The following is a 9,632-nucleotide window of genomic DNA, read 5'->3' on the forward strand; positions in this document are numbered from 1 at the left end:
AGTGGACGGTTGCTTTTAATAATTTTGATTAACGTATGTACAGCGATAATGAAAGGCAGCTAAACCTGTCTTAATATTTATCAGTCTATGGTAAATTTTAAAACAGGGTATTTTGTAAACAAACAGATATAAAATAATGTATAAGAATTACAAGTAAGATAAGCGCAGGCATAACTTTAGTTTTATACAAAAAGTGTAACTATTATTTTCCACGGCAATTGTAAGAGCATAATAATTCAAAATTGTGCTCCTCAAATACATAACCTGCAATTGTTACTGTTGATTTAACTTGTTTTTAAAAATATGGGCATTGATGGCATCATAAATCTCTGTTGCAAGTTCATAAGTTTTCAACAATCGTTTATTTATTTCTGATCTATTCTGAATATCACTGATATTAATAGTTTACTGCCAGCGAGTTTTTCATAACAAACAAGAGAAAATGGATCAAATGCTACCGAGTCCTGGATTCAGCATACCTAGCATAGGTACTCCTTTGCATCAGCCAGAGGAGGATCAGCAAATTTTGCCTAATGCGCTGCAACAACAGCAACAACAGCAGCAGCAGCAGCAACAACAGCAGCAACAACAGCAACAACAATCTCAGCAGCAGCAACAAACACAGCAGCAATACCCATTGCAACAATTACATGCAATGAGTCCAAATATTTCAGGCAGTATGTTGATGATCGGAACACCACCAAAGGGTGCTATACACACTTATGCAACAGCACCTACATTTGCAACGCCACAAAGTCTCATGCAACCACAAACACCGGTAAAATGAAATAAAATGACTGTTGATCATTTATTAATGCTAAAAATTGGTTTCTTATTACATTTGATCTATTTTACCAAAGAATTGCTTTCTGTTTACAGCAAAATATGATGTCACCGTTAGTCCAAAGTACTAATCATATAGCTCCTCCATCGATTGGTCCATCTACTCCTGGTCCTATGACCCCTATGACGCCAGCTTCAGCGGATCCAGGGATACTGCCACAACTTCAGTAAGTGAGGTATTAATATGTTCACAGTTCTCTAAACTGCACGTGCTTATTGGTTTTCTGAACTGTGAATAAAAACATTTGCAAGCAGAGAAACGAGTAAGGCTGCTATCTATTATATAAGACTGTATCATTTTTCTAAGCACATTGCATACTATGATTAATATTGATAAATTTGGTTGAATAATAGCATTATCAATTTGATTCAATCCTTTAGTACATTGAGTGAACATAATAATATAGATAATACTTTTTGACATTTACAATGTTTAGTGATCATGTGTGAATTACTTTTGTCACATGAGAGTAAAATATATTTCTTCACTGGACTGTGAATGTGTTAATCTACAATTAATGATACCCAATACAATTCATCCATATTACAGGAACATTGTCTCTACAGTTAATTTAAACTGCAAGTTAGATTTAAAGAAAATAGCTCTACATGCGAGGAATGCAGAATACAATCCAAAGAGATTTGCAGCAGTTATTATGAGGATAAGAGAACCAAGAACTACTGCTCTAATATTTAGTAGTGGGAAAATGGTTTGCACTGGAGCTAAAAGTGAAGAAGATTCTAGATTAGCTGCAAGAAAATATGCCAGAATTATTCAGAAGCTTGGCTTTCCTGTCAGTAAATATTTTGAAATGTATCATTTATTTTTAATTGATTCTTATTAATTTCATTTATTTTTAATGAAGGCTAAGTTTCTCGACTTCAAAATACAAAATATGGTAGGCAGCTGTGATGTGAAATTTCCAATTAGATTAGAAGGCTTAGTACTTACTCATGGACAGTTCTCTTCATATGAACCAGAACTATTTCCTGGATTAATATATCGAATGGTTAAACCCAGAATTGTTTTACTCATATTCGTTTCAGGAAAGGTAGTCCTAACAGGTGAGAAATTATAAAAGAGTATATGGTTTAGATATTATGTATGGAGAGATCTTAATTTAACGATTACAACTTACTCGCTGTATAAAATTAATGAAAATTTATTAAGTTATTATTATTATTATTTTTATTCATCTAGGTGCAAAAGTTAGACAGGAGATTTACGAAGCATTTGATAATATCTATCCAATTTTGAAGAGCTTTAAAAAACAATGATTTTATCTTCTAATAAGTGTTAAATTTGTGCATTATATGGACAAAACTAAGGTGAGAGATATTCTGTTTTGTCCTGAAAATCAGAATCATTTTCTAAAAACTATTTTTAAAGTATTAAAAAGGTGTTTAAGAATTGAAATATAGCTTAAACTAACAGGACAAACTCTATAAATTTTAATAAAATAAAGGAAAAAATAGTTTCCTTTAGAATATATTCAACAAAGTGTGTGATACACGTGAATTGTAAATAAAATTTTATTAAACAATTTTCAAAAGCATGTTCATTAGAAATATTTTTGTGGGATAATTTGTGGAAAAATCATGTACTTTGAAAGAAATATATCTTTTTGATATTGCGGTGCCTTAATCGAGAGGTAGTCGCTATTTTAGAATTTACTTTTTAATTTATACATGTGTATATATATATATTATTATTATTATTATTATTATTATTAGTTTAGAACGAATTTTATTTTATTTGACGCGCTAAGCGTTTGTATTCTTTTGATTGAAAGGCAGTAGCGCTGTCTGATATACGAATAAAAATAAAAAAAAAAAGAAAGATACGACGTTTAGGACGATAGTGACCTTCGTTCATGTATTTGTATGATTATCTGTATCCCTGCAAACGTTCATAATTTTGTAAAAATTAGGCGACATTTTGATACATATTATAACACAGCGAATTAGCTTATTAAATATAGGATGAGAAATATGTAAACATTAAAGATGAAAAACTGTTCTTATTGTAAAAATACATATTTAATTGCAAAAAAATTTTTTCCTTTGACTACTTTATTATTTTATTTTTATTTTTACTAGTTATGTAGCTTCATAATAGTTTTTATTAAACATTGTTGCAGTACGGGACAAATATCTTTGTTAGCCGTTGTTAATGTCTCTGTTGCATTTGTAATAGAGTTTACATCAACATTTCCAATTAACAATACTTCGGTAATTTGATTATGTTGTGGAAGACTAGCTAGCGTTATTATCCCATGATTAAAGTCATCTTGGTTCTCTGGTCGTGTATTACATATTTCTTCTTCTGTATCCGTAGGATCCATTAGACAATGATCACCATATATGCCCTATAATTTGGTTAAATTGGTAGTTCGGTAACTGGATATCGAAACAAATCAATTGATGATTCTATTTACTATCTTAGTTTCTTTAATGACATTACTCACTATAGTCGAAGCTGTAACTAAACCAAACATAGGAACACCTGCATTAGCTAAAGCAGTACTAGCAGCCATAATCGCAGCTGCTAACGAAGATCCGGCATTATCCAAAACCATTGCATATACATCTACTTGAAAGTTAGGAAATTCATGCTGAACGAATAACATGTAACAAAGTATTATTAACCTTTAGTGCATTAAAAAAGTAGTATTAATTTATAAATTTTATAATTATTGTATAAACAATTAGATACCGTACATGTACATTATTCGATCCCTTCTTGTACTAAGATAATAATTTATAATTTTCTGTATACGTATATGAGAGTAGAAACATATATATTTACCAAGCATACTGCTGGTTCCAATGCTCTTTGTAAAATTAAACTGTATTGTTTCTCTTCTGCATTTTGCTGATGAATTTTTCGCTTCTGACAAGAGAAAGTGGCAAATTTAAATTCACAATAAATTTCTCCTTGTACACAGTAGCCATTTTTATTAGGTACTTCTCTGGGATCAAATACAGAACAAATTACTTTCGTATCTCCCATTTCTATATACGCAGATCCCTTTGCCTGACTTACGATACCAGTTTTCAAAACTACCAGAATAAAATATAATTGAATTCCTCTCGATATGATAGCATTTATTAATAATGTGAGAAACATATAATTCATCAACTTACATATTTTTCTCATTTCGCTGCTGCCTCGTTCATCGCTTCTTTTGCTAAAATCATGTTTTATTTCATAATCATTGTTTTTAAAATTACTATAAATATGGTAAGGTATCGATATTTCTGGGCCATTAATTCGTCTTTGATCGATAGGCATTATCACACATAGAATTTATTCTTATTTTGAAATACCTTTACGTACTCAGTGTGGAAAATAAATGGAAATAAACATTAAACAGAAATTAATTTAGTGTCAGGGAACCTACAAACTGTTTAATTTTTAATTGACCATCAACATCGATTCAATTAGCATAAGCAATATGGAAGTACATAAAATATACTCTTATGATATTTACAAAATAATATTATTGTTGTAAATACAACAATTCATTAATACATAACAGTTAGGTTAGGTTAAGTGATGCTCTAGCTATAAATGCTCGAAATGATCGCACAGCTTTACCGACGGCGAAGTGAATTACCGACTGACTGGTGGCGCCATCTCTGTGAGAAGCGCCGAAACTACTCGCCGATTAGTTTCACCGTTTGCCCGAGAGATGGCGCCACCAGTCGGTCGGTAGTTCACTTCGCTGTCGGTAACGCTGTGCGGCCAGTTTGAGCACTTTTCACAGAGATGGCGCCACCAGTCAAACGAGTACACTTCGCTGTCGGTAACGATCTGCGACCAGTTTCAGCGCTTTTTACAGAGATGGCGCCACGGGTAAAAATAAGAATTTTCTATAAAAGAAATAATATTTAATCGAATATTGTAATTTGACATATTTAAATTTCATTAAAAACATGAAAAATATTAAAGCGTATTGCGCCAGAGCGTGAAATGAAACAATGTAACTTTTGCCCTATGTTGAAATCGTATTGTATGTATTTTTGGCGACAGTTATCAGGAGTGCGGATTGTGCCTTGGATGAATAAGAAACCCGTATGAATAATTCTATTTCTTCTAAAAGTTACATTTGCACGACGTAAATGTTTATCGCATAAACATTACATCAGCTGTATGTACGTGCTAGTAAATATGTGAAACTTTTTTTTAACATTAAACAAGATGTTGTTTCAGTAAGCGGAACTCTTAACCAACCGATTGTGTCACCTTAACCTCTATCATACAAAATGGCACTTCGGGTGTTATCAAGTTTACATTTAGGCAGTAATTCTGCTAAATGTTATGGGTTAGTTCCAGCCTTTGATTTTAGCCGGAGTTTCATTCCCTTCCGTTTTTATTTATGAGTAAATTTTATGGACTCACTGTATGATTTGTTAATCGTATATAATTGACTACACACTATGTAATTATAGAAACGCTGTAAATGTTTGCGAAGAGCAATGTAAGGATTTGTTCCCTCTCTATTTTCAGATCTGCAAGATTCTTTGCAACTTCAAGTAAAGAGGTAGTTCCTCTTCCGATATGCAAGAAATTTTCACCTAACGTAGCAACTAAAGAAGAGCAGTTGGCCGAAGAATCTAGAAAGGAAGCTAGAATTGTTGTACCGGACATAGAAGATGTTGGTATATGCTCGGGAGTCCCAGTGGAGCATATAAAAACACGTACAGTTCGTATTCATTGCCCTGCTAAAAGTGCTATGCAATCGGGGACGAATAATGTAAATTATTGGCAAATAGACTTTGATACACGAGAACGTTGGGAGAATCCCCTCATGGGATGGACTTCAACGTGAGTATTGTTATATAATATAATACAGTTTCTCATTTCGATGAAACCATTACCAGTGTTATGTTTTGGAACGCAGAGGGGATCCCTTGTCTAATCTACAAGTAGGATTTGCTACAAAGGAAGAAGCTATTACACATTGTAACAAAATGGGATGGAAGTACTATATTCAAAAGCCGAATGTTAATAATCCCAAGCCTCGTAACTACGGTACCAACTTTTCATGGAATAAACGTACCAGAGTTTCAACTAAATAAAGAACAAAAATCTGGTAGAGAGAGATTAATCTAGTTCTGTACATAGCTTTGGTATGTGTATGCATATATTTAATTGTTCTTGTATAGAAAATCTTAAGCGTCGAATAAATGTTTGCAAGAACATACCGATGAGGAAATAAAATATTTTCAAAACACTTTTGCTTTTCAATTAAGACACATGAAAGTAATGCATTCTTTTTTGGTAAACTCCGTAATTTATTTTTTTTAGCAATAGTTATATAATATCATTCATACGTGATTAACACTCTTATTATTCGCCTCTTATTTATTAGTGTTATTAACGTTTGTATTATAACATCAGATTTGATTAGACTGTGTATTTTAAAATTCAGTATTTGCTTGCTCGTATTAGCTTATGAACTACATCGAGCATTGTTACTATTGTAAAGAGAAAGTTAGATGATTTAAATATAAAAATATGAGTTGAGTATGCAAAATTGAAATGCATATTCTAATAACTATCAATGCATGTACAGAATAAATGATTGATTAGAAATTCACAAAAGGTTGAACTGATATATTAGTGTATATTGGAGTGTGTGTATATATACGCGCGGGGGGAGGGCGCGTACGTATATGTATATATACATATACATATATACATATATATATATATATGTATGGAAGAACAATGCTCGAGCCTTCGTTTATAAATTAATATGACAAAATGATTGTTTTTGCAAACTAATTAGGATCATTATACTATTTACAGGTTTTATCTAAAGGAACATTTTACTGCTCTCTTTTTTTCCAATCTTTTCTCATTTCTAATGAATCATTGTTAATGCTAGTACAGTATTTTCTGCTCTGTCTGTTTGCTTGCTCCTTTGTTTCCCTTCCCCCGATTTCTATCCTCTTATATTTCTCACATTTCTATTTCTTTCCTTTATCTAGAGTGAATTTCTAACAGCGTGACAATTTCAATTTTGCAATAAATCAGAATCACTAATCATTTAACAGTATAGTAACGATCGGTAAAGATAAAATGACCGGTTATTTCGAGATAGTTAGACCACAATTTTTCGAAAGTAAATTGCGAAAAATGTGGAACAGGAGAGAAAGCTACTGTTTTTCATTCAGAGATCACGATTGTCATTAACCCTGTACTAATGGGTGTGTATTGTATAACGTTATTCGTTAAATAATCCTTTGTAATTACACGCTCTTTTTTTTCAGTCGGATGATAGAACATTCGACGTTTGATGTTACTTCTACTACGTTGTGTGAACAATATTGTCGCTTTAATGCATTTTTTTTTTGTAAAACAAAACGTGTGAGTGATGTCGAATCAACCGGAACAAGTGATGAATTAGATGGCCGATTGCACGTTACAGTGTAAGACGAAATAATTGAATAATAATTTCTAGTTATGCAAGTGCATCCTGATAATGTATTTAAAATGTGTGTTTTGAGCAGGCATTATTTTATTGAATTTTGTTCACACGCACACACGCAGCACGCAGACACGCAGAAAAATGCGCAGAAAAGTTATAATCTAAATAACTTCGGATTTTCCCAAAGGGTATAACCGAGCGTGATTGTACAATTTTTTTTTTGGAATTTCACTATCCTTCAATTTTGAGATAGTCGCATGTATGTCCAGTCTCGTATGTTTGGTAATATTTATAATATTATACATATATAGTATCTAGACGTATCGCGTGTGTACACGCCAATTATAAATAACATACAGTATATTTATGCCTTTAATTGACATGATACATAGCTTTACGATGTGTGTGTGTGTGTGTGTTTCTTCTTTTTGTTCTTTTTTCAAAGATCACATTTCTGAATTGAATCATTTTCTAAATGTTTAATTTTATAATATTTTCTTTTATCTATCTGTGTGTTTCATCTGTTTCTCGACTTTCTTCTTTTCTTTTCTTTTCTTTTTTTTTTTTTCTTCACGATCCTCAATGCTATGTCTTGTACTCGACGCGCAAAAACAAATTACCAAGCATTTAAGCATCAAATGCTACACTCTAAAAGTAACGTACGTGGTACGTTCTAACAAGAAATATTACGTAAATTTAATCGTACCGTATTTCTTCGTAGGAATATTTGTAATATGAAAATCTAATATACATATTTATATTCTTGTATACATATATATTAACTCGCAATCATTTTCTAACAATAGGCACTATAGGTCGACGAGAGGTCGTGGCGTGTTAAATGGCAACATGTTTATCCGTGAAAAGGAAAATTGAAAAACGGCGATGTGGAAATCTATTGTTATTCGACTTAACATGTTCTGTATTCTTTTTACTCTTCTTGGATTTAAATGCCGAATAAGTATAAACTAAAGACGATTCAATAAAGTTAGAGTAAAAATTTAACTAATCCCTACAAAATTCGTTGTTCCTTTCTCTACGTGAATCTGTTTTTTTTTTCTTTTTCTTTTTTATTACTTTTTTTAATCACCTTCTCTTACTTTTTTTCTCTTCTACCTCTCTCCCTTTCTCCGTTTAAATATCTCTTAATTCTTAGTTTCGCATCGAATATCTGATGACAAGTATTTTTCTTTTCATGATTCTACTGCACAAATCTAAAACGGAAAGAAATCAGAACGGGGAAAGAAACGTTACGTTACGTTACGTACACGTGTGCGTGTACAATATAATATATAATACCTATTGTTAAAAATTTCAAGAAAAAAGAGTCGAGTGACCTATTTACATCCACTGTTATCGAAGATACAATTTGTTTCGCTTAATTGTATTCGTGTACGATGAATTTAACTAAAATGGGAATTAACGAAAGATCTGAATAAATGCGTTGCATGGTTTAAGTTTTATGTCGTTATTAGTTTCATTTGATTTTACTTCGCGATTGTATCATTATATATTAGGGAACGGAAAGGAGTAGAAGCAATTATTCCGGTGTAAAAGTCGGCACTAATTTTAGAACGAAATACAAAACTTATCGTAGTATTACCAGTTTTTGTAAAACAGCTATTGTGGTTCGATACCGTTTTATAAAAAATGTCAGACAAAGTAGGGCCCATCTTTCTTGGGTGTAGTTTGGTTTACGGTAACGTTAAAAAATTATTGATTAACTTCTCTACTCTATTGGTCGTCGTGTTGATGATTGATGTTCAATTTTAGAATCTATTGTGATCTTGTTACAAAAACAAGTTGTAAGACTGTATATTGTGATTGATATTCGTCAGAGTACGTGTTTTAATTGCAACACCTCCTTTGTACTTACTTAATTTGTTTCAAATCCGCCATAGTCACAGATAACGAACAAATGGAAAGCTAATTATCAATCATTAGTGTATTCTATGTAGTATACTATTCATTGCTTGGATATCGAGGTATGTGTAAAAGGGGAAAACCTTTCTCTTTCTAAAAAGTACAGGACGAATCTTGTTAAATAATCGCAGATAAATACCATCGTGCACTAATTCTTTACGTGTTACAAATGTCATAATCTGTCCAATAATTTTGAACAAAATAAATATCAGGTATATTCATAGTGGATATTTAAAACTGATGGGGTCATATGAAACCAGTAGCGATATGGTAACAATCTACCTCTGTGTAGATTCCTCTCTGTAATGTGTAAAGAAAATCAATCATTTCGTCACCGTACAGTTCTCTCTTAAATTCTGTGCATAGTTTCTCTCTTTCGTCCTTCTTTTTTCTTTTCGCTCCCTTCTTTCTTTCCCTCTTCCTACT

The 9,632-nt window shown here is 32.0% G+C and overlaps 3 protein-coding genes across 5 annotated transcripts; 2 read left to right on the forward strand and 1 right to left on the reverse strand.

Annotated features, from left to right (window-relative positions):
* Positions 1 to 77: 77 nt before the first annotated feature.
* On the forward strand, positions 78 to 3,482 carry Tbp (TATA binding protein). Of its 2 annotated transcripts, XR_013101773.1 has the most exons (6): positions 78 to 778; positions 880 to 1,010; positions 1,394 to 1,637; positions 1,710 to 1,908; positions 2,045 to 2,172; positions 3,290 to 3,482. XR_013101773.1 is itself a non-coding variant. In XM_076893823.1 (5 exons), the coding sequence occupies exons 1-5, from the start codon at positions 443 to 445 to the stop codon at positions 2,119 to 2,121; spliced, it is 987 nt and encodes a 328-aa protein (XP_076749938.1). In that variant the 5' UTR covers positions 78 to 442; the 3' UTR covers positions 2,122 to 2,204. The 2 variants fall into 2 exon arrangements, 1 of the variants encoding a protein (XP_076749938.1); XM_076893823.1 differs by lacking the exon at positions 3,290 to 3,482 and having other exon boundaries at positions 2,045 to 2,204.
* Positions 2,845 to 4,202, reverse strand: LOC143422863 (exosome complex component MTR3). Of its 2 annotated transcripts, XM_076893824.1 has the most exons (4): positions 3,991 to 4,202; positions 3,653 to 3,906; positions 3,312 to 3,458; positions 2,845 to 3,212 (listed from the first exon to the last, which is right to left on the reverse strand). In XM_076893824.1, the coding sequence occupies exons 1-4, from the start codon at positions 4,136 to 4,138 to the stop codon at positions 2,940 to 2,942; spliced, it is 822 nt and encodes a 273-aa protein (XP_076749939.1). In that variant the 5' UTR covers positions 4,139 to 4,202; the 3' UTR covers positions 2,845 to 2,939. The 2 variants fall into 2 exon arrangements, with proteins under 2 accessions (XP_076749939.1, XP_076749940.1); XM_076893825.1 differs by lacking the exon at positions 3,312 to 3,458.
* An 891-nt stretch (positions 4,203 to 5,093) lies between these two features.
* Positions 5,094 to 5,947, forward strand: Nd-18 (NADH:ubiquinone oxidoreductase subunit 18). The gene is made up of 3 exons (XM_076894075.1): positions 5,094 to 5,171; positions 5,357 to 5,674; positions 5,751 to 5,947. Exons 1-3 carry the CDS (start codon positions 5,113 to 5,115, stop codon positions 5,926 to 5,928), a joined length of 555 nt encoding a protein of 184 aa, XP_076750190.1. The 5' UTR covers positions 5,094 to 5,112; the 3' UTR covers positions 5,929 to 5,947.
* Positions 5,948 to 9,632: the final 3,685 nt, after the last annotated feature.

The sequence above is a fragment of the Xylocopa sonorina genome, chromosome 4 (assembly GCF_050948175.1).
Source record: "Xylocopa sonorina isolate GNS202 chromosome 4, iyXylSono1_principal, whole genome shotgun sequence".
Taxonomy (NCBI): domain Eukaryota; kingdom Metazoa; phylum Arthropoda; class Insecta; order Hymenoptera; family Apidae; genus Xylocopa; species Xylocopa sonorina.

What these genes read in the sequence shown, in the direction of transcription:
- Nd-18 (XM_076894075.1), top strand. Translation starts at nt 5,113, where the DNA reads ATGGCACTTCGGGTGTTATCAAGTTTACATTTAGGCAGTAATTCTGCT. An exon ending in AATTCTGCTAAATGTTATGG is followed by an intron (nt 5,172 to 5,356) that starts GTTAGTTCCAGC and finishes CTCTATTTTCAG; the next exon opens with ATCTGCAAGATTCTTTGCAA. An exon ending in CTCATGGGATGGACTTCAAC is followed by an intron (nt 5,675 to 5,750) that starts GTGAGTATTGTT and finishes TTTGGAACGCAG; the next exon opens with AGGGGATCCCTTGTCTAATC.
- Tbp (XM_076893823.1), top strand. Translation starts at nt 443, where the DNA reads ATGGATCAAATGCTACCGAGTCCTGGATTCAGCATACCTAGCATAGGT. An exon ending in TCATGCAACCACAAACACCG is followed by an intron (nt 779 to 879) that starts GTAAAATGAAAT and finishes TTCTGTTTACAG; the next exon opens with CAAAATATGATGTCACCGTT. An exon ending in GGGATACTGCCACAACTTCA is followed by an intron (nt 1,011 to 1,393) that starts GTAAGTGAGGTA and finishes TCCATATTACAG; the next exon opens with GAACATTGTCTCTACAGTTA.
- LOC143422863 (XM_076893824.1), bottom strand. Translation starts at nt 4,138, where the DNA reads ATGCCTATCGATCAAAGACGAATTAATGGCCCAGAAATATCGATACCT. An exon ending in CAGCGAAATGAGAAAAATAT is followed by an intron (nt 3,907 to 3,990) that starts GTAAGTTGATGA and finishes TTATTCTGGTAG; the next exon opens with TTTTGAAAACTGGTATCGTA. An exon ending in TGGAACCAGCAGTATGCTTG is followed by an intron (nt 3,459 to 3,652) that starts GTAAATATATAT and finishes TTATTCGTTCAG; the next exon opens with CATGAATTTCCTAACTTTCA.